Genomic DNA, 25,446 nt, shown 5'->3' with positions numbered 1-25,446 from the left:
ATAAAAATTCAGTTTTCTCTACCATCAAGAAGAAAAAGCATAAAGAATACTGGAATATGTGCATTAGGATTTGCAAAATCATATCTAAAACCTACCTTTAGGGGTATATAAAAAAGTGATTTCTTACTTTATTGGTGCAGAGAACTATATTTATAATTATTCCCAGTGCTTTTAAGCTAACTTTCTTTTATTTTTCATGAGTCCAAATTGCCATTTATTTATGCCTCATATTTCACCCGTTTATCCATTTTAAAAACCAGCCTTCCCCTCCCCCAATCAGAATGTTAAGTTTATACTTAAGACAGTAAAAGTCTCCCTTAATTCAATATTGCATTAATTTATGGTTATATAGAAAAATCAACAGCTAGCATGATTCACCACATTAAAAAAACACATTTATTTAAGTAAGTAAAAAACATCGAAATGAAGTGAGTGGAATTAGCACTTCTTGAAAAAATTATTTTTAACTACTAAAACCCTAAAAGCTTGTTTTTAGGATTTACTATGAACTATTTTGAAAGGAGGTACAAGAACCAATGATAAGACGTGATGTAAAATGTCCATCAGATTTGGCCTGTCTCCTGCTGCATTCATGGTTGGCTCTCTCTTTGTCTTTTTGTTCTGGTGTTTTTTTTTCTGGGTACACGGTCCAGGAATCGAATCCGGGTCTCCCACATGAAAGGCGGGCGTTCTAACCACTGAACTACCCGTGCACCCGCTCTCCTTGTTTTTAGTGTTACCATTTTCTTAAAGTCCTCTTCCTCTCCTCTACTTCTTTTCAGTGAGGTATATTTTGAGGTATATTTCATATCTCTTGTTTTTTTTAACTTTCAATTAAGCAAATTGTAAGTATACATAAAAGAAGAGAAACTAATATAATGAACCTCTGTTTACTCAGGACCCAGCTTAAACAATCAACAATTTGTGGTCAGTCTTGTTTCATCTATTTTACTTCTCTCTGAGATTATTTTGAAGCAAAGCCTCTACCTTAGTATATCTTCTGTAAATATTTCATTATGTATTTCTAAAAGGTATGGACTTTTTCTTAAAACATAAACATAATACCATTTCATACCTAAAAACGTTTCTTAAAATCTAATCAGTTTTTACATTTCTCTGATTGTAAATTACTTTTTTAAGCAATTATACTGCGATATAATCATACACCATCCAGTCTGTCCAAAGTGTGTAATCAGTGGCTCTCGTTAAATCAGAATTGTGTGTTCATCACCACAATCAATTTTAGAACATTTTCATTACTCCAAAAAATACACAGTATTCCTCATACCCCCTATTATTGATACTTGGCATTGGTGTTATAATTTATTTTGTTACAACTGATGAGAGAATATTAAAAAGGTAGTTAACTATACTTCATAATTTGCATTAGGTATTTTTCCCATATACCATCCTGTTATTATCACTTCGTAACAGTAATGTACATTTGTTCTAGTTCATGAAAGAACATCCTTATATTTGTACTATTAACCACAGCCATTGTCCACAGCAGAGTTCACTGTGTTATACAGTCCTATGTTTTATCCTTTAGCTTTCCTTCTAATAACATATTTAACCACACACACACACACATAATTCAGTGCTGGTAATTAGAATAATTTATCACCTCTATCCATTTCCAAACCTTTACAGTCAACCTTATTATTCTGCACAAACCTACAACCTCCAGATGGGTCTCTGGACCAGATAAGTAAGAAATGAAGAGAGGCCAGCCTCTCCAGAACTTCAACTAGTTCCATTCCCCTATCTCATATTATCGACAGCCCTTCCAACATGAAAAAGTTAGAATGGGCATAGCCCAAATATCCCTAAAGAGTGAAAGAAAGATCAAAAGTGATGGTAGAGTTATACAGAAAAGGTAGGATTTAACAAACTAGAAAGATTACTGAATTATTTTGATATATATTTTTTGTTTCCAGTATCTTAGAGCAGCTAGAAGTAAAAACCTAAAATTGTAGAATTGTAACTCATACCAAACTCTGAAATCCGTTCCACAACTAATTATTGCTATGTGCTTTGAAATTTATTGCTTTTATTGTTTTTGCTATGTGCTTTGAAATTTATTGCTTTTTTTGCATATTATTTTTCACAAAAAAGGAAAAGTCGATTGATGATAAAAAATTCTACACAAATTAGCATCGGCTCCTCATTCTCTACCCTCATTCCATCTCTTGGTAACCTATATTCTAGATTCTAACTCTTGATCAATTAGTTTATATTAGTGAGATCATACTGTATTTGTCTTTTTGTGTTTGGCTTACATCACTCAGTACAATGTCCTCAAGTTTCATCCACGTTATCACATGCATCAGGACTTCATTGATTTTTACAGTTGAATGATATTCCATCCTATCTACATACCACATTTTGTTTATCCATTCATCTGTGTGGGTTGATGGATGCTGGACTGCTTCCATCTTTAGGCAGTTGTGAATTATGCCACTATGAACATCAGTGTGCAAATTTCTGTCTGCATCCCTGCTTTAGGTTCTTCTAGGTATAAACCTCGAAGTGGGATTGCCAGATCATATAACAGCTCTATACTTAGCTTCCTGAGGCACCACCAAGCAGTCTTTGACAGATGCTGCGCTATTTTACATTTCCAATGGCAGTGAATGAGTTTTCCTATTTCTCCACATCCTCTCCAACACTTCAGTATTTTGGGTTTTTTAAATAATAGCCATTCTAATAGATGTGAAATACCTCATTGTGGCTTTGATTTACCTTTCCCTGATAGTTAGTGACGTCCAGCATCTTTTCATGTGCGTTTTGGCCATTTGTATTTCCTCTTTTGAAAAATGTCTATTCAAATCTTTTGTCCATTTCTTAATTGTGTTGTCTTTTTATTGTTGAGTTGTAGAATTTCTTTATATATTCTGGATAGAAACTCTTATTGGATACATGTGGTTTCCAAGGCTGCCTTTTTAATTTCTTGACAAAGTCCCTTAAAGCACAAATTTTCCTAATATTGAGGAGGTCCTATTTATCTATTTTTTTTTCTTTCATTACCCTCTATTTTTGATACTGTTATTCACTTAAGAAAATAATGGTGAGCCTGGAACTTTTATTATTTTATAATGTTATAATGGGTAATTTATACACTACCCATTAAAATAGAACAAAAATATTTTTAGTCTTTTGTGATGAGCTGTCACTATGCAAAAGATGAATTTAAGGACCAAATTACATGTCATCAGGTGTGTCAAAGGTATTGCAGCCTAGAAAAATTTGCCTAAGCACATGCATTTTTTCAGGTACTTATCATAAAGAAAATGAAAGTTTGTCTTATTTGTCTGACATAATTTAAGTTTATACAGTATTTAATTAGGTTACAATTAAAAAAAATCAACGTTCCATTGGCTGTCACAAAATCTGAGAAAAGGATGAGAAAATCATCTTTGAATACTTAATCCTAGACTATAACCTAGTTCAATATTTCCCTTGAGGATCTTTCCAGAGTGGCATTTTAGTCACATTTCACAAGTACTAATGTAAAATAGATTAAAAGTCTATTTGACATTTAATAGAAAGGAGGTCATAGCAGCTAGAACTGATAAGGAAACTATCAGATTTTTTTAAAAAAGGGTAACTGACTCAGAGATAGAACCTTGCTGAATCCTGACCTTGAAGTACTATGAGTATTATAAAGTATTTTAAAGGTCAATCTTATATATGTTTCCTTTTAAAAGTCTCTATTTACATAATTAATGCATAACCATACAGAAAACTTAGAAAAGAATATGTAAATATTTTTTAAATAAAACAAAAATTAACATAAATTACCTCACCCTAAGATTATGATCCTTAGCATTTTTGGTAGCTAGCCTGGATGTTTTTTTCCCCTGCAAGTATATTCTAGAAAGTATTTATCTGTTTTGTTCCGTTTTGTTTTTTTTTTTTAACAAAAATGGTATCATGCTAGGCAAACTAATATACATTGAATTTTCTCTAAAAAAAAAGTCTTTCCATGGCAGTATAGAATGCATATTTTCTAATAATTAGTAGAAAATAACATTATTCTATCATATACCACAAATGATTTAATCTAATATTGAGCAGTTAAATTATTTCCAGTCTATCAGTATCATAAATTTAATTAGGTTACAATTAAATCACTAATTACAATTAGTGACTAATATAAATGATTGTACCTACTTGTGTGAGCAGCAGCCAATGGTTATTTTAGGATAAATTGCTAAGGATTGTTGAGTCAAAGATTATGTATTTTTTTTTTAAGGCTTTGATTACATCTTTTAAAATGCCCTCCAAAAAGGCTGTGCTAATTTTATTCCTACTAGCTGTTTGAGTTCCTATTTTCCTACACCCAAGGCCAGCACTGTTAATCTGTACATCTGCTTATTTTCTTTACTTGTGAGAATGCATTTTCACATATTTCTTGCATCATATTTCCTTTTGTGAGAGTGAATTACCTTTTAAAAATTCTTACTCAATTTTTTTTTTTTCCTATTGGGGTGTTTTCTTTTTTACTTTTGAGAGCTTTAATCTGCCCAGTTTGTAACTTCCCTCTTTAACAATAGGTTTTAGGTGAGATACTTGACCTGATAGCTTTCTTTTCCCCTTTAAGTTGTATGGGTTTCTAAAAGGTTTCTTTGAAAAGATGTTTAAGTGTAATACATCTTATAATAATGCATATTTATATATTTAATGTGATGTTTCATAGATTCTGGAACATGCTAACTTTTTTCTCCCTAAAATGCTTTCAGGAGCAGACATGATAAGCATACATACTGAAGAAGAAAATGCTTTTATACTAGATACTTTGAAAAAGCAATGGAAAGGCCCAGGTGATATCCTACTAGGCATGTTTTATGACACAGATGGTAAGTGATACTTCCTTTGTGGGATAGCATTTTTTTTTCATTCCTTAATGTTAGTAAATCCGATGGCTTTTAAGATTCCTCATTTCTTTGAAGTTGACATTTCCCATAGCTTCGAAATATGTTTTTATTATGTATCCAGGACTTGCGACACCTCTTTTCCTTGAATAGCGCACTGTGTTTCATATGAGAGCCACAGTTGATTCTTATCTGGATTAAAATCTGTTCTAGGTTCAGTATTTTTTTTAATGGCATGGTCATAAAAATTAGTATTAGTGTCAGAAATTAATAGAATAAGGATAGATTGACCTATTAAGGTTTTAGTATGTAGATATTTTTATTACTGTAGAAAAATACATATGTAAAGATTTTCAAAATAAGGTTACTATAGTATAACTGTTTTTCTTGCCTTTTCCCATGAAAATATATTTCATATGTATATACTGTTTACAAAAATGGGATTTTCAGAATTCTTTAATAACGTGATTATTTGCCTGTACAAAGGATCAATTCCTCCTAATTTATATCCTACAACCAAAAGTTTAGGCCATAACTTAGTAACTTCCTACTTTAACCCTAGACCCCTTTAGCTTTTTTTTCTTTTAAACTCTTTATTTTGAAAGAAAATCAAACTTACACGAGTGGCAAAAATACAAAACTCATATGGAGAACTCCAACACATATCGCCCCCTCCCCCAGACACTCAGATCCACCAATTTTAATATTTTAGCACATTTACCTTATCTGTTTATGCACTTTCTGAACATTCGAGTAGACTGTACATATCATGCTCTTTGAACACATACTTCCATATACGTTTCTTAAGAATAAGGGTATTTATTCACTTACGTAACTATATTATTAAAAGTAACATTGATATAAAGCTTACAATCTGTATTCCAGTTGTTTCTATGTCCCAGAAATGTCCTTTTGAGCCTTCTCTTCCAATATTAGATCCCATCTAGGATAATGTATTTCACTTAATTGTCAGTGTTTAGCTCTTGTTTTTTTTTAAACTCTAATAACATACTTGGCCATCTCATCCATTCCCAAGCCTACGACTCAGTGGGATCATTCAAATTCAAAGTTGTGCTACCCTCACCATCGTGCATTACCAGAACTTTTCCATTACCCTCAACAGAAACCTTAACACTTACTATGTATTAATTCTCCATTCCCCAAGTCCTCCCACCCCGGTAACCTGTATTTTCTGAGTTTGCTTATTTTAGCTGTTTCATATGAATCGAATTATATAGTATCTGCCCCTTGGTGTCTGACTTATTTCACTTGATGTAATGTTTTCAGTGTTCATTCGTGTAGTGGCACGTAACAGAGCTTCCTTTGAAGGCTAATTTTCCATTTTATGTATAGATCACATTTTGTTAATCCATTCATCTGCTGATGGACATTTGGGTTGCTTCCACCTTTTGGCTATTGTGAATGATGGTACTGTGAACACTGGTGTACTCTGGTTTTCTTTTAACACACTTTTACTGTCATAATGTTGAAAATATTCCAACAGATGAAAGTTTCAAGTGGTTTGATAAGTCAAATATGACATTTGATAAGTGGACAGACCAAGAAGATGGTGAGAATCTAGTCGACACCTGTGCTTTTCTGCATATGAAGACAGGTGAATGGAAAAAAGGAAATTGTGAAGTTTCTTCTGTGGAAGGAACCCTTTGCAAAGTAGCTAGTAAGTATGATTGAAGGCCTTTTTCAATTCTAATGGTGGAGAAAGGCTAGTTTCCAGATTAATTTTGAGATTAGTATGGCTCCTTAAGTAGAAGAAATATGACTTCAGAGTATTTTAGGATGGTGTGCCCCCCAGTATATTTGAAGTCATATATAGAATTCTCTCACATCTCAAGAGGTAGGGCCAGATCATGTGCAATAGACATAATTGTATTCTGTCTACTTATTTGAAAGATGTCAAGTTTCTTTTGTCTAAAAGAATTACCATAATGCCTCTACATGTGATTTGACTGAAGAACTGTAAGTGGTTAAAAATAATCATGCAGGGCGGGCCACGGTGGCTCAGCAGGCAGAGTTCTCGCCTGCCGTGCTGGAGACCCGGGTTTGATTCCCAGTGCCTGCCCATGCGAAAAACAAACCAAAAAAAAAAAAAAAAAAATCATGCAAAAATCCAGAATTCTCATGATAAGGTTACTTTACAAGGAACTAGATTCTGTGCAATATTTGTTTTAAGCAAATATAGAAAAAAATACTGTTTATAATTTATTCTGTATTAAAATCTAATTTTCTTGATGAATATGCAACTATGTGATATTAAGAATTACTGATTATATATGTAGAATGGAAGGATATGTTAATATTTTTGTTTGTTGTTAATTTTTTTAATTAATAAAAAAAATCTAGTTTTCTTAGAATGCTTTTTAATGAACAGAATTACCCTGGTGCACAATATACTTATTTTATTGTTAAACACTGGACAAAGTTTGTTCTCCTAAATATTAAAAAGTAAATGTTTTCTCATTGAAGAAACTTAAATTTCAAACTATAATTTGGGATGCTTGAAACACTATTTCATCGCTTTGTATCCTTAGCATTGTCGTCTTCTACTTCAACTGCAAGCCAAAATGCATCTGGCTGAGGTTATTTCCGTTCTTTACACACAGCCCTCCACCCCTGTACCTCCTCCACTGCAGTAGCATTCTATTTCCAATATTTGTTTTTTTTTTAATTGGTTATTTTCATGTACTCCATCTTAGGGCATTATTCTTTATACCAGTTTTTAAATTAAACTATAATTTCAAAACATCAGAAACAGGGAGCAAATTCATATTAAAGGAGGTAGGTCACAGTTGTATACCTTAATTTTACTGCTTTTTACAGATTCTCCAACCAGAATCCTCTTATTTCCCTCACCTCATCCTTGTCTTTTTACCCCGTTCCCTTATTTGTTTCCTTCCAGGCAAGCTGATGCACTGTCAGGCCTCTACATTTTTTTTTTTTTTTTTAAGAAACTTAAGTTAAAAACAGATAAGAGACCAAGCCATAGAATTTTGGACAGTATTTAAGCTAGTAAAGTGTTCATGTTTAGCTACTTTGAAAGTGTTTAAAATCAAACTTAGAATCGAGTGTGCTCAATTTTAATTTTTACTTTCTTTTGTATTTCAGTCCCATATCACAAGAAATATTTATCAGGTATGTAATGGTCTTTGCTTAAAACTTCCCCTACAAGTTTAAGATTATCTTTTAAAATTAATTATATAACATAAAGAACTATTTATAAAAATATAGAAAGATCTATTAGCTTAGTAATAGGACTTGACATTTTGAATGTGATACTGTATATTGTATATGAATTTTTTTTAACCAGATCATAATTTCTCATTAACTTCTATTAATGTACTTGCTGGAAGTGACTTTGCATCTTATGTTAAAAAAACTTGCACTTCAGCATCTGTCCTTTTAAGAGCTTACTAAATGCATTTTTAAAGGAATATATATTCGTTTCAAAATCAAAATTCTGTTAGGCAAACAACTAAGTCTCTCACATCATCCTGTTCAGCATCCACCTTATTGTACTTTTCCCCTTTCTGGGCAGTATTTTCATGTTTCTTATTTAATGTCTTTTGAATTTACCACTTGCTAACATAAGCAAATTCAGGTATGTCTTATTAGAATATATTTACTGACAATATGTTCTAGAGATCTTTCTATATCCTGACCTATTAATCTTATTTTTTTACAACTACATTCTCACCTATTGTGTATATATAATGAATAAATAGTTATTTGATCCGCTCTGGACCCTATCTGTTTCCAGACATTTGCTATTATAAACAGTACAGAAGTGAATCATTTTTTACTAACGCATGTTTATCTGTAGAACGCATTCCATGAAATGTAATTGCTAGATCTAAAATGAATCTATAACGTTGAGTTTTCTGGAGTTACCACTTTTCATTCTTGGGAGCAATGTATCACTGTCTGATACAAAAATTTTGGATTTTTGCCAACTGGGTAGTATTTTATTTTATCCACATTATTTCTGAAGTGTAAGAGTAAAATGCAGAAATCTTAAATGTACAGCATGATGAATTTCCATCATTCCAGAAAGTTTTGTCATGCCTCTTTCCAAAAAATGGCTGCCTCTCCACCACGCATCTGAGAGGCAGTAACTTCTCACCATAAATTAGGGTTGCCAGTTTTTGAACGTTACATAAATATAATCCTACAATATTTATTTTTTAATGTCTGGCTTCTTTGACTCAATGTTTTTAGCTTCATACATAGTTTTGCATGTACTCACGGCACTTTTTTCTATTGCTACAAAGTATTTTATTTAAAAAAAATACCAGTTTATTTTTGCATCCCATTGTTGATGGATAGTTGGATTGTTTCCAGATTGGGACTAATCTCAATAGAGTTGTCTGTGAATATTCTTATACACATCTTCCTTTTGGACCTGTTCTCATTTATCTTGGAAATATCCCAAAGAGTGAGAATTGCTGCGTCAAAGAGTAAGCTGTGTTTAAGTTCATTAGAAACTACCATAGTTTTTCAAAGTTGTTGAACCATGTACATTCCCACTAACAATGTATGCAAGTTCCTTTTGCTCCACATTCCCCATGATGTTATCATCAATCTTTTTTCATTTTAACAAATCTGTTGGGTGTGTAGCAATCTTGTGGTTTTGATTTCATTTCCCTGATAATGATGTTGGCCAGAGAAGACCTCCAGAAAAAATGATTTCAGCATAACAAAGATTTGAAGGAAGTTTGAAAGGCTGTCATACAAAATGTATTTGATTTGCAACAGAAGTTAAAGGCTACCCAAGGGAATGATCAGCATAAACCAAGGTGAATGGTCTGAATTATTTCAGAAATTGAAATTGGGCATTTAAACCTTAGGCCCCAGTTTCTTAACATTAAAAAGGAATTAAAACCTAGGAACTGTAATGAAGATTAAGTATATACCATAGACACTCAAATTAATTTACCTGTGATTATAGAGTCTAACAAAAGGTTTTATATAGTTTTAAAGTGGTAAAGTCATGTACATCCAAGGAGAGCTGACTGATTGGCAGGGTTGGAAAGAGATGGGTACAAGCAAAGGAGAGCAATAAAAGCCAAGTGAGGAGAAAGTTTCAACATTGGGTGGTTAACAAGCAAGTTGTAACAGATACAAAAATTAAAATGTGCATTTATAGATTTAGGCAAATAGAGGTCATTGATAACCACAGTTACCGCAGTTTTAGCAGAAGGGTTGAGAAAACAGATTGCATGCGTTTGAAAAATGACAGGAAAGTTCTTATGTTTCACTATGTCTACTATAGGATTCCTTAATTTCCTTTTATTAGATTGAATAAGATTTCTTCCTAGCTAAGAAATTTTGGTTTTTGAAATAAAAAAGATTTGATATAAAAAGAATAACATTTATTTGCTTACTGTAAAGTAGCACTGGATATTCTCCCTCAACTCATTAATGTAGTAGAATAACAGGTTTTCTAATGTAGAATGTATACATCTCCAGGTATAAGACATACATATATACTGTATTACTACAGTAGTAGTCAGTTGCCTTAAGATTAGCTTTCTCTTACACTTTTAGTAGAATGCAACTAGCCAGCTAAAAGCTCTGGAGGAAGCTTAGCCACATTATGTGAAAATACTAATGGTATATACAATCACTGACTGTGCCCCATTGATCTTGGATGCTGTCCAGTTCTTAGGATAAATGGCCTCTTAATTTTCTGTTGTTTTATGTTTCTGCTCTTCTAAAGTTGAACATAAACTCTGCATTATGAATGTTATAGTACATTCATTAATACACTGAAAACAGTGTGCTCATATTGGTTCTAAGGATATTTATTAAGCTAAAAGTAGGTTGTGTAAAGTTTAATAAAACTGTTAGCTTAATGACTGGCTTCTTCTAAGCACAGCATAGTAAAATTTTTTGAATGTCAGTTCCAGTCACCAAAGTGGTGGCATAGGGTATTTCCCCACAGAAAAAAACTGACAGAGTTATCTTCCACAAAACTCTGGAAAATAGTTTATAAAGTGTTGCAGTAACTGAGTGAGTATCAACTGACTCAAAACACAACATTAATACTGGTAGGTGAAGCTCGTGGTGCCCTAGTTACTCTCACTCTAGTGTGGTGTGGAGCCAGCCTGTGCTACCATTCTGGGCCATTGGCCCAGTTCTGGAGGGTGCGTGGTACAACCCCGATGCACATTCTGGGATACTTATACTTATTGTGCCAATCCATCAGGGTACTTCAAAGACTGAACCAGGAAACTTGTCTCAGGTTCATCCATCCAAAACTTGTCCTTAAGGCAGCAGCAGATGGAGACAGCTAAAGCAGTGTAAGAAACACAGCAAAGTGGCCTGGGCAAAAGACTAACATCGTTCAGTCATACGATAGAACATTTGAAAGGATGTATGGACCCTAGAAAAGCATGTTTTAATCAAAATCCCATTTCATAAAGGTAGAATAATCCCTATTCAATACTGTATGTTTGAAACTGTAATCATATCATATCCCTGGATGATGTGATTTAGTCAAGAGTGATTAAACTGGATTAGGTGACATGTCTCCACCCATTTGGGTGGGTCTCAATATAGTTTCTGAAGTCCTATAAAAGAGGAAACATTTTGGAGAATGGGAGATTCAGAGAGCAGAGCAGAACGACATGGTCACGAGAAGCAGAGCCCACCAGCCAGCAACCTTCAGAGATGAAGGACAATACCTCCCGGGGAGCTTCATGAAAGAGGAAGCCAGGAGAAGAAGCTAGCAGATGACGCTGTGTTCACCATGTGCCCTTCCACTTGAGAGAGAAACCCTGAATTTCATCAGCCTTCTTGAACCAAGGTATCTTTCCCTGGATACCTTGGATTGGACATTTCTATAGACTTGTTTTAATTGGGACATTTTCTCGGCCTTACAACTGTAAATTAGCAACTTATTAAATTCCCCCCTTTAAAAGCCATTCTGTTTCTGGTATATTGCATTCTGGCAGCTAGCAAACTAGAACAAGCATCATGAAGGGGCTGAAACTCTAATCCATAGGGAGTAGAAGGGACATTCAGATTCCTCTAAACCAGGAGAATACCTAAGGCCAGAGCCAGTAATGAGCCCAGGCTAAGACACAGCCTCTTAAAAGACAGAGAGGATGCTGCACTTCACAATGATGCAAAGTGATCTATTCAACAGGAGGCCTAACTCTGAAGGAGACAACCATCTAAAGCAGAGATACTTTGCAAAAACTGTGGAAGGTGCATTTAGTGTTGGTTCTTCTGTTTTTGTTAGCTCGTGGCCTTCAAGTAAGTCTCAGGCACATAACCAACTGGAGAGAAACCTAAGAACAGACAGCTCAGGGACTGAAGCATGGAATTAACACTTTATAAGACACACACATATACACAAAGAAATAGAAAATGATGATCCATCCTAAGGAAGAAGAAAATCTAGAAACCATGAAGGAAGAGAAACAGCCTGTAGACATAACTAGCAAAGACTTTTTAAAAATGACTCTCTATGTGTCAGAGATAAAGTAAAACACGGAGAGAGAGAACTACAGAATATCAAGAAAACAATGAACAGACATTGTAAGAGTCTCAATAAGAGAAATTTTAAAAAGGAACCAAACAGAATTATTGGAGTTGGAGACCACAAAAAAAGAGTGAGGAAAAATTGCCTGAAGGATTTCAACAGATGATTGGAGCTGGCAGAAAAAAGTATCAATGATCTCAGAAATCAGACACAAGAAGTTGTTCAAAGAAGGAGGTGCACTTTGATAAAAGATATCTAGGTTCCAGGAAGCTCCTGCTCCTCTCCATCCCTGGTCATTTCCCAGAGGACCAAACTGGGCCTGGTAACATAAGCTAATTGGAATTCAGCCACTATTGTGAAAAGATATCATAAAAAACTGCATGCAAGCAGATAGAGAGAGAGGAGAAACTTAAGAAAAAAAGAGAGCATCTCATCAGAATCTTTATCCAGGGAAAGAATGCTTCGTTGTAGACTTTTACTAAGGAGGCTCTGAATGCTGTTTCAAAGATTGTTGTAGATTTTTACTAATGAGACTTGGAATGCTGCTTCTGAGACTTCCCAACACATCTCTTCAGGTTTTGGAGCCATCTTATCTGGTGATGTAACTATACCTAATCTTTGGAGAGGGGGTGGGGTGCATGGTCCGGGAATCGAACCCAGGTCTCCCATATGAAAGATGTGCATTCTACCACTGAGCCACCCATGCACCCAACTATGCCTTATTTTTGAAAGCTTTTTTAATTACTTTCAGTTACTTTCTTTTAATTTCTTTCCTAATAAAATCTGTTTTCATATGAAAAAAAAAAGAAAAGAAAAAAAGTTGTCCAGACAGGAGAGAAAAAAGAATTATACACCATCACCAAAAAAAAAAAATACAGCCTTAACAGACCTGTGGGATATCATCAAGCATAACAATATTCACATTATGGGAGTCCAAGGAGAAGGGGACAAGGAATAATCAAAGAGATACTGGCAGAAAACTTCTAAAGGGTAATGACTAAAGGACAAAAATACACACATTCAAGAACACCAGAGAATTGCAAGGAAGTAAATTAAAAGAGAACCATGCCTAGACACACAGTTGTCAAAGGAAAAGGAGAGAGTTCTGAATAGAGAAAAGCAACATGTTATGTGCAAGTGAGTCCCAGTAAGATTAACTGCAGATTTCAAGCAAAAAAACAAACAAACAAACAAAAAAACAGAGGTAACATGGCAGTGAAACAAATTATCTAGTGATGAAAAATGAGGTATGAAATATAAACTATCCCAAAAAAGAAGGTGAATAAGTTTAGTATCACTAGACCTACCCTAAAAACAATACTAAAGGAAATCCTTCAAATGGAAAATAAAGGACAGTGGGTTAATGTGGAAATAAGAAATAAAGACCTCTGGTAAACATGGCCAAATGGGTAATTATAAGTGCCAGTACTATTGTATTTTTTTGGTATGTCACTTCAGTTTTACTTTTTAATAGGCCTTAAAATTCAAATGCATAAAAAGTAATGACAAATCTATAGTTTAGGATATGTAATACTTAAAGATAAAATCTGTTAACAAGTACAACAAAAAGGTAGGGGGACAGAAAGGTAAAGTAACAGTATATGTATATGTCATTGAAGTGAAGTTGAGATCAAATCAAATGAGATTGTTATACATTTAGGATATTAAATTCATGCTCCAGGGTAACCACAGAGAAAATATATGAAAAATACAGAGAGAAATGTGAAGGGATTCAAAATGATACAATACAAAGAACCAAATAAATATGAAAGTAGGCAGTAATGGAAGAAATGTAGGTCAAAAAAAACATTTAAGATTTACAGAAACCAAATAGCAACATGGCAATATAAAGTCCTCCTTATCAGTAGTTATTTTAAATATAAATGGGTTAAACTCTACAGTCAAAAAGCAAACACTGGCAGAAAGGATAAAATGCAGGATGCAACTATATGGTTTTCACAAGAGACTTGCCTTATATTTTGACACATAAGAAAACTGAAGTTAAAGGATGGAAAAAATATACCATGGAAAAACGTAACCAAGAGAAAGCTGCAGTAACTATACTAACAACAGAAAAAATACTTTAAGTAAAAAGCTGATACAATGGGTAGAGGTAGTCATAAAATACTGATTAATGGTGCCAATTCAAGAGGAAGGTATAACAATTATAAATATATATGCACCTAAAAGCAGAGCCCCAAAATATATAAAACAAATATTGAGAGATTTGAAGGGAGAAATAGCCAGCTCTACACTAATAGCAGATTTCAAAACACCACTTTTGATAATGGATAAATATCCAGACAGAATATCACTAAGTACATAAGTACATAATGACCTAGGTGACGGTATGGACCAAATAGAGAACACACTACCCAATAGCACCATAATCGACATTCTTTTCTAGTACACATGGATCATTCTCTAGTACAGACTATATTAAGCCACAGAAAGTTTAATTATATTAAAAAACACTGAAATCAACCAATGTATTTTCTCCAACCACAATGGAATGAGGCTAGAAATCTTTAAGTGGAATAAATTGGAAAATTCACCAACATGTGAAATTAAAGTAGGTACTATGAAACAACCAACAGGTCAAAGAAGATATAAGGTAAACTAGGAAATATCTTGAGTTGAATGGAAATTAAAACACAACATACCTAAACTTACGGCACCACAACAAAGGTTGTGGTAGTTTATAGCTGTTTCATTTAAAAAGATCTCAAATCAGGAAGAAGTGTAATTAGGAGAGGCAGACCTCACCCCAATACCAAAAACAACCAGAGGAAGGGAGAAACACTCCAAAGCAGCTCAGGAGACCAGGAAAGGACTACTAAAACATATTCAGAAGAGCTGGAAGAAACAGAGAAACTGGTGAATAACTCAGCTCAGCTGTGGCTCCTGGTGCCTACCCCTCCAACTCTGAGGCCACAGCTTTGCTTCGGCTTGGGTCCTGCCTGGTTAGCTGCTGCAGACTGGAAGAGTCAGAGAAGCCATCCCACCCAGAAACAGGGAGATGGGGCAGTTCTCATCCAACTGCTGGTTGGTGAAATTGGATTTTGGGGTCCCAGAGCCTTGGTCCTTTCTGGACAGGAACTGGCAATGCTGTGGTGCCATTATTTCCACCCACCTCAGAGGTAGAGGGGACATAGGACTAAAAAATAACTTATCTTTTGTAGGATCATGGGGAATAGAATGCCAAAATGTGCCATATGCTGTGAAGGCTGGGAAAGCATAATCTTGGGAAGTTGCTTTCCTGACCCTCCCCAGGGCTCTTTGGAACTGGTCTACACCCACTTTGTGGGACTCTGGCTCTGTACTCAATGGGAAATAGAAACCAAGTGCCAAGGAAGGGCTTTAACACAATTAACAACAAATCCAATTAACAACAAAATTTTAAACAAGAGGGAAACCAATATTCAGAATAATCTTATACCAGCCCCAAATTACAAGATTTACTAAGAAACACAAAGACATAGCCAAACCAAATGCACATATTAAGAAATTGAAGAAGGTATAAAATTTGAAACTAAACAAAGATATTCAAACGAATCTAAACAAATTCAACAGGATGGTTAAAGAGATAAAGGATATCAAGAAGACACTGGGGAAGAAAAAGAATTTGATACCATACAAAGAAAAATAAGATTTTATGGAAATGACTTAATAGATGAATTTAAAATAATTTAGAGATATGCAACAGATTGGAATAGGCAGAAGAGAGGATCCGAACTTGTGCAGACAAGAGAAAAGACTGGAAAAAGTTGAGCAGGGTTTCAGGGAAATGACTGACATTACGAAGTGCACAAACATATGCATCATGGCATCCCAGAAGGAGAAGGGAAAAGTACCAAGATCATTTGAGAAAATAATGGCTGAAAATTTCCCAACCCTTACAAAAGATAAGAAGATGTAAATCCAAGAAGCCCAACATACCCCAAACAGAAAAAAACCCTAGTAAACCCATTTTGAGTCATTCTAATCAGAATGTCAACTACCAAAGGAAAATTCTGAAAAGTAGCCAAAAAAAAAAAAAAAAAAAAGCAATCCATCACTTACCAGGGAACTACAATAATCTAAGTGCCTATTTCTCATCAGAAACCATAGAGGCAATAAGGCAATACTATGATTTACTTAAGAATAACAGCCAGCTAAAAATTCTTTTACTGGCAAAAATGTCCTTCAAAATGAGAGAAGGGGTGGAACGGTAGTTCAGCGGTAGCCATGCGGGTGACCCGGGTTCAATTCCCGAATGTGCATGCACTCCTCCCCCCCCAAAAAAATCCAACAAATGGTTGGAATACTTACATGAAAAAAGAGTGAAATGTGATCCCTACCATACAGCATACAAAACACAACAAAAAACCAAGAGAGTGAGTTAAGAATATTCACAGGGAAACAGAAACTAAGACAGTTTGTTAACAAGAGTACTGCCCTATAAAAAATATTAAACAAACCTGCAGGCTGAAAAGAAGAGATGGGAGAGACAGGTGTGGAGAGAGTAGAAATGAAGAAGAGTAAGGGTAACTGAAAAGATTTTTTTTTTTAAAAAAAAGGACAACAATAAGACATGACATATAAAACCCAAAGGATAAAATGGTTAAAGTAAGTACTGTCTTAAATCCGCCAATCAAGAGACACTGGCAGAATGGATTAAAAAATGTGACCTATCTATATGCAATCTACAAGAAATTCACCTTAATCATAAAGATACAAGTATGCTGAAAGTGAAAGGTTAGAAGGTATTTCGCTTGGTGCATTCTGGCATCCTATTCCCCATGATCCTACAAAAGATAAGTTATTTTTTAGTCCTCTGTCCCCTCTACCTCTAAGGTGGGTGGAAATAATGGCACCACAGCACTGCCAGTTCCTGTGAAAACAGAAGGTATTTGACAGAAACAGTAATTCCACACAAACAGTAACCAAAAAAGGACTGAGGTAGCTATATACTAATACTGGGCAAAATTAGACTTTAAATACAAAAATGTCATTAGAGACAAAAAACCAAACACAGTTAAGGGGCCATTCACCAAGATGAAATAACTATCACAAATATTTATGCACCTAACTATGGTGTCCAGAATACCTGAGGCAAACAATGGCAAAATAGACCTCTCAACAATAACAGTTGGAGACTTCAATAGACAACTCTTATCAAGAGGCAAGATATGAAATTTGTTCTATAACTTATTGTTGCGGTGTGCTTTAAAATTATTGCTTTTTTTGTATTTCTTGTTTGCACAATAAAAAAATGTTAAAAATAAGATAATAGATGATGGTGTGAAACATAAATCAGAATTGACAGGAGGTGGCTCTTTCCAATTCCAAACTTGGAAAACATATAGATATGGTTCCAGTGGGTCCCCCCAGATTTGTGCCATTTGAAAGATTACAAAACCAAAACCCAAACATACGGGATACAGTGAAGAACATTTTGAGAGGGAATTTATAGTCCTAAATTAAAAAGAAAAAAGAGCTAAAATCAAAGACCTAATTGCACACCTGAAGGAACTAGAAAAAGAACACTAATTCCATAGCAAGAAGGAAAGAAAGAGCAGGGCAGAAATAAATGAAATTGACCAGCAACAACAAAAAACAAGACAGACTCAGCAAAACAAGTTGGCTGTTTGAGAGGATCAATAAAATTGACAAACACAGCTGAACTGACAAAGAAAAAAGAAGATACAAATAAAGTTAGAGAAATGAGAGGGGAACAATAGTACAAACTCCACAGAAATAAAAAAGATAAAAGAGGATACCACAAATGTTTTTATACCAATAAATTTGAAAATTCAGGTGAAATGGCAACTTCCTAAAAACACAAAAACAACCTACACCCTCTACAGAAGAAACAGAAGACCTCAACAAGTCAATCGTAAGTAAACAGATATAATAGTCATCAAAAACTTCCCTATAAAGAAAAGCCCATGACAGATGGCTTCATAGGTGAATTCTATCTACCAATCATTCTAGGAAGAACAGCATTTCTGCCGAAACTCTTTCAAAAAACTGAAGAGGAGGGAACACTACATAATTTATTCTATGACGCTAACATCATCCAAATACCGAAGCCAGACAAAGATACTACAAGAAAAGAAAACTACAGACCAATTCCTCTAATGAATATAGATGGAAAAATTCTCAGCAGAATACCTGAAAATCTAATAAGTAGCACATTTAAAAACTCATGCAACATGATCAAGTGGGTTTGATTCCAGATATACAAGGGTGGTTCAAATCAAGAAAAATCAATGTAATACACATTAACAAATTCAAGGGGGGAAAAAAAAAACCACAAGATCACCTCGAATGATGCAGAAAAGGTATGTGACAAAATCCAGCATCCTTAAAAGATAAAAACATCTCGAAAGGTGGGAGTAGAAGACGACTTAGGGTAATAAAGGCTAGATGTGAAAAATCCACAGCCAACACTGTACTCAACATTGGAAGATTGAAACCTTTCCCTTTAAGATCAGGAACAAGACAAGGAAGCCCACTGCTACTCAATATTGTGTCAGAAGTTCTAGTAAGAGCAGTGAAACAAGAAAAAGAAATAAAAGGCATCCAGATAGGAAAGCAAGAAGTGAAACTTTCACTATTGGCATTTGAAATGATCCTGTATTTAAAAAATCCACCCCCCCCCCCAAAAAAAAAAACTGTACAGGCTGCCTTAGCCAATAAACGGGATCAGCAAAATGGCTGGATACAAGATTAACATGTAAAAATCAATGCTGTTTCTATGCCCCAGTAATGAGCAGTCTGAGGAAGAAATCAAGAAAAAAATTCCATTTACAATAGCAGCTGAGAGAACCAAATCTAGGAATATAATATAGTAATTATATTATTACATAACTATATTATATAGTTATAATAATATTATAAAACAAAAAATATATTAATATAATAAACTTAACCAAGGATGTAAAGGAGTTGTACAAAACATTGCTAAAAGAAATCAAGGAAGACCTAAATAAATGGAAGGACGCTGCATGTTCATGGATTGGAAGGCTAAAGTCATTAAGATGTCACTTCCATCCAAACTGATTTACAAATTTAACACAATCCCAATCAATATTCAAACGAACAAAAACAGAAGAGCCAATCATAATTGTTTTTCTGGAATGGCCCTGAATGAAGTTTGAGAACTCACAGTGCCTGAATTCACAGTCTAATACAAAGCTGCAGTGGTCAGAATAGCTTGGTACTGGCATAAAGACAGAAATATTAATCAATGGAACTGAAATGAGAGTTCAGAAATAACCCACACATTTATGGTCAATTTATTTTTGACTAGACAGCCAAGTCCATTCTACTAGGAAAGAAGTCTCTTCAACAAATGGTGCTGGGAGAACCGGATATCCATATTCAAAAGAATGGAACAGGATCCCTATCTCACACCTTAAATAACTAACTCAAAATGGATCACAGACCTAATTATAAAAGAAAGAACTACAAAACTCATAGAAGGAAATGTAAGGAAGTATCTTCAAGATCTTGTCATATGGCAAAGGTTTCTAGAATTGACACAAAAGAAAAAAGATAAATGCTACCTCCACAAAACTGAATACTTTTGTGCACCAAAGGATTTTGTCAAAATGGTGTAAAGTCAGCCTATAAATGAGAGAAAATATTTGGAAACCACATATCCAATAAAGGTTTAATATCCAGAATATATAAAGAAATCCCACAACTCACCAATAAAAAGACAACCCAATTTAAAAATCGAGAAAAGAATTGAATAGACATTTTTTCCAAAGAGAAAATATAATTGGCTCAAAAAAGCGTGAAAGATGATAAAGATCACAGGCTGTCGTGGAAAAGTATGCCAAACCATGAGCTATCATTTCACACCTAGTAGAATGGCCATTATTAAAAAATACAGAAAGCTCCAAATATTGGAGATGATATGGAGAAATAACATGTATTCACTGCTGGTGGGCATGTAGACTGTGCAGGCCAATGTGATCTTGCAATCCCAGTACTAGATATATATTCAGAAGAACTGAAAGCAGGGACATTTGCACAGCGATGGTCATAGTGGTACTATTTATAATTGCCGTAAGATGAAAGCAACCAAGTGTCCACCAACCGATGAATGGATCAAGAAAATGTGGTATATACATATGATGGAATATTCAGCAGAAATGAGGAATGATCTCCTGAAACATGAAACAACATAGTTGAACTCTGAGGATATTAGGTTGACTGAAGTCAGATGCAAAAGGACACATACTAATTCCCAGCCCATGCACTGCACCTCCCTACCCCGAAAAGGATGAATATTGTACAATGTCACTAATATGAGCTAATTGTAAGTGAACCCAGAGTCAGAGTCTAGAGTGTAGGTTACCAGGAGATAGAATGAGAAGATAGTTAACAGGTACAGAATTTTTAACTATGTTAAATTTTAATGTTTGGGAACAGACTGCAGTGATGTTTGCAAAAATATGGTTGAGTGTAATTAACAGCACTGAAATATGTGTGACTATAGTTGAAAGGGGAGGTTCAAAGTCGAGTATTTGAGATGTAAAGCTAGAGGATAAAACAAGATTGTGTAGCAGTGAATCTTGTGGTAGACGATTTTTTTTTTTTTTTTTTTTTTGAAAGAAAGACAGAGAAGGAAGGAAGGATGGAAGGAAGGAAGGGAGGAAGAAAGGGAAACATTTTCTTATTTTATTATATTTTGTTTGTTTGTTTGTTTTTTACATGGGCTGGGGCCGGGAATCGAACCGGGGTCCTCCGGCATGGCAGGCAAGCACTCTTGCCCGCTGAGCCACCGCGGCCCGCCCTTGTGGTAGACGATTTTTGCTTAATAGTACAAATTAAAAAAATGTTCCTTCATGAACTAGAATGAATGTATGTTGCTGTTTAGGAGTTAAAAATAGAGTGGTATATGGGAAAAATATATCTATTGTGCAGTGTGGACCATACTTAGCATACTTAATATGATGGTTTAATATTCTTTCATTAATAGAAACACAGGTAGCACATCAATGCTATGGGCCAAAAATAGGGGGGCTAAACAGTATTAGATATGTTAAGTTTTGTGTTTGAGTATAGTTTCAGCAATGAATTTGATTAAATATTTCAATAAGAACACACACCAAACGTGCCCTCCCCATTCCAACAAATCAAAGAGGAAGGACCATGTCCTCACTATTTAAAAAGGTCAGTATCACCCTGGTTACAAGGCCACAGATAAACATACCACAATAAAATTACAGATGTAAAAATACTCAGTAAAGAGATGGGAGAGAAAATAATGGAACTATTAAACTTTACCACTGGGGAACCCCCGATACTTGTGTCAGACATAAAAACACTGAAATCAATTTGTCACGCCCTTGATCTTGATGCTTACTCTTGTGAAGCTTAGCCTACCTATAAGATGCCTAATAGTTACTTCTGGAAGACCTCTCCCTCTCTAAGCCCAACTCTCTAAGTGAAATCACTGCCCTCTCCCCTATGTCGGACATGACATCCAGGGTTTTGTAAAGTCTCCCTAGCAGTGTGGGAGATGATTCCCAGAGATAAGTCAGACCCTGGCACCATGGGATCAACAATGCCATCCTGACGAAAAGGAAAAGAAATATAACAAATAAGGTATCAGTCGCTGACAGAGTTCAAGTAACAGTGGAGAGGCTACTCTGGAGGTTGCTCTTATGCAAACTTCAGTAAGACATTGCTACCTATCATAACTTGCCAACCCCCAACAAAACCATTCCAGCCAATCCTAAAGAACACCTAAGGTGTTCCATGCACTAGGGTAACTTTCCAGAAACCTACAACCTCCAGATTAGTCCCTGGACCAGGTAAGTCCTGAAATGCAGAGGGGCCAGCCTCTCCACAAAATCAGCTAGTTCCATCTGCCTACCCCCTTATTAATGACAGCCTTGCCAACATGAAAAAGTTAGAATGGGCATATCCCAAATACCTCTAAAGAGCAGGAAAAAGATAAAAGGTGATGGTGGAGTTATACAGAGAAGATAGGGTTTAACAAACTAGTATGCTTGCTGAATCATTACATTGATGTACCTTTTAATCTCCAGTGTCTTAGAGCAGCTAGAAGTAAAATTGTAAAATTACAGTTGTAGAATTGTAACCCATACCAAACCCTGAAATCTGTTCTAAAACTTAATTGTTTGAAATTTATTGCTTTTTTGTATATATATTATTTTTCACAAAAAAGAAAAAAAGTCATTTGTGATGATAAAAAAATATTTATTCCTTCTAGCCTCCAATGTTCTGGAGCAGCAAGAAGGAAAAATCTTAAGATGATGGTATGGTAGCATGACAAACTCTGGGATCTGTCCTGTAACTACTTGTTGAAAAGCACTTCGAAACGTATTGCTTTCTTCTTTCTCTGCCTTGTATATATATTACATAGTTTTAAAAGTTAATAAAAAAATTCTCAATAAAATGCTAGCAATATGAATCCAATGGCAAATGAAAGGGATTATAAACTCTGATCATGTGGGGTTTATCCCAGGTATACAAGGGTTGTTTAACATTAAAAACTCAATAAATCTAACTGTTTGTCACATAAAACACAATTTAACAAAATCCAGCACCCCTTCTGAAAACTTGGAATAAAAGAAAACTTCCCCATTAAGGGTATACATGAAAAATCCACCATTAACATTATCTTCAATTGTGAAAGACTGAAAGCTTCTTCTCAAAGAAAGATCCTTGCTTATAGTCACCCTGTTACTCAACATTGTACTGGAAGGTCTAGCCAGAAAAAATTACGCAAGAAAAAGAAAAGACATTCAGCTTAGAAAGGCAGAAGTAAAAGTTCATTTTTTATTTCAGATGATATGATCCTATATATATATATATAAACTCTGAAAAACCCACAACAAAGCTCCTGGAGCTAACAAATCAATTCACCAATGTTGCAGAGCATAAGATCAACATGCAAAAAATCAATATTTATATACAGTAACAATAAATCTGAAGAGAAAGTAAAAAAAAATCCCATTACAATGTCAATTAAAAAAATCAAGTATCTTGGGAAAAATTTAAGTAAAAGATGTTAGAATCTAGAATACAGGTTACCAGGAGATAGAATGAGGAGCAGATAATGGGTACAGAATTTTTTTAGCAATACAAAACATTGCTAAAAGAAATAAAGACCTAATAAAAAAGAATATTCTGTATTCATGTACTAGAAGAGTAAAATTTGTTAAATTTTGTTTTGCCAATTTTGTGATTCAGATTCAGTACAAACCCAATCCAAGTTTCAACAGCGTTCTTTGTAGAAAGAGAAAAGCCAACGACCAAATATATTTGAAAGGGTAAAGTAGGTGCTTGAATAGCCAAAACCATCTTGATAAATAAGAATGAAGTTGGAGGATTAATGCTTTCCAACATATTGGAAAGCTATAATAATCAAAACAGTATGCTAGGGGCACAAGGTCCAATGCAACAGAACTATGGAATTGAACTGAGTTTAGAAATAAACTCCCATCAATCTATGGCCAACTGGTTTTTGACAGGTTACGAAGTCCACTTAATGTAGACAGAAGGAGGACCCCTTATTCACACCATAAAACAAACAAAAAAACTCAAAGTGGAACAACGACCTAAATGTAACAACCAGAAGTCTAAAACTCAGAAAAAAACATAGGGAAGCATCTTCAGGACCTTGTGTTAATCATGGGTTTATTAAACTTTAGACACAAAGCACAAGCAACAAAAGTATAAAAAAGGATACATGGTACTTCATCAAAATTAAATACTTTTGCATAGTGAAAGACTTCATAATGAAAAGTAAAAAATATTTGGAGACCATATTTACGCTAAGGATTTAATATCCAGAGTATATATAAAGTAGCCATCCAACTCAACAACCAAAAGACAAACCACATAATTACAAAATGGGCAAAAGACATGAACAGTTCTTCAAAGAACACATATAACTGGGCAAAAAACTCATCAAAAGATACTCAACAGTACCCATTAGGGAAATGCAAATTAAAACCAAGAGATCTCTTCCATATCCACTGGAATCGCTATCCATTATTAAACAAATGGAAAAAGTCCAGTGTTGGAAAGGATGTGGAGAAAAAAGAACATTTGTTGTTTGGTAGGAATGCAAAATGGTGCACCCACTGTGGAAGACAGTTGGGTGGTTCCTTAAAACTTTTAAGTAGAGAATTTCCACATGACCTGGAAACCCAACTTCTAGGTATATATCCAAAAGATTTAAAGTGGGGACTCGAATAGATACACGGACACTTATGTTCAGTGACAGTATTCACAACTGCCCAAAGATGAAAGCAACTTAAGTGTACATCAATCAAAGAATGAATATGTGGTATATTCATACAGTGGAGTACTATTGAACCCTAAAAAATCAATGAAGTTCTGATATATGTGACAAGGATGAACCCAGATGACATGTTGAGTAAAGTAAGCTAGACCCAAAAGGACAAATACCGTATGGCCTTAATGATATAAAATAATTACAATAAGCAAATTAAAGAGTCAGAAACTATAAAACACGTTATCAGGGGTGGGAGTAGGGAATGGCAAGTTAATGCTTAATTAGTATAGGATTTCTGTTTAGGGTGATGGGGGGAAACCAGAGGACTGTTTAATACATGATGAACCCTAGTGTGAACAATGCATTATAATAATTATAAGATCCTTTCATCAATGTACCACACTAATGCAAGGTGTTAATAACAGGGGACCTTCGGGACCTTTGTATTTTCTGCGTGTTTTGTATTAACCTACCTCTCTTAAAAAAAAAAAGTTTTTCTTCTAACTTCTATACAGGATTCCTTAATTTAAATTTCCTGGATTTGTAATCTAAATTCTTATGAAAAGATAACAGAATTTTGAATAGGTAAGATGGTAAGGAATAGCAACAGATTTGTGGGGTATCCTTGCTAAGGGTAATGGGCATTCTAAGTGCAAGGGAACAGGAAAGAATTGAGAAATTTACTTGAAGTTTTGAAGTCTGTTTTATAAACTAAGAAATATAATTATTAACAGTAGTTAATGTATAAATCCAATGTGTTTTTCTCATCCGTGTGAAAATATCTCAATAGAGAAATA

At 34.6% G+C, this 25,446-nt stretch overlaps 1 protein-coding gene across 1 annotated transcript in view; it reads left to right on the top strand.

The window, feature by feature from the left end:
• LY75 (lymphocyte antigen 75) overlaps positions 1–25,446 on the top strand; it is a 212,563-nt gene that overhangs the window by 182,850 nt on the left and 4,267 nt on the right. Inside the window, exons 36-38 of the mRNA XM_077153968.1 lie at positions 4,743–4,859; positions 6,379–6,552; positions 7,998–8,024. Of these exons, the coding sequence (XP_077010083.1) occupies positions 4,743–4,859; positions 6,379–6,552; positions 7,998–8,024 (318 nt within the window). The remainder of the gene's footprint in view (positions 1–4,742; positions 4,860–6,378; positions 6,553–7,997; positions 8,025–25,446) is intronic.

Source organism: Tamandua tetradactyla, chromosome 3, assembly GCF_023851605.1.
Source record: "Tamandua tetradactyla isolate mTamTet1 chromosome 3, mTamTet1.pri, whole genome shotgun sequence".
Lineage (NCBI taxonomy): Eukaryota > Metazoa > Chordata > Mammalia > Pilosa > Myrmecophagidae > Tamandua > Tamandua tetradactyla.
The sequence above is the reverse complement of the archived record's forward strand: the minus strand, read 5'-3'. Positions and strand labels throughout refer to the sequence as shown.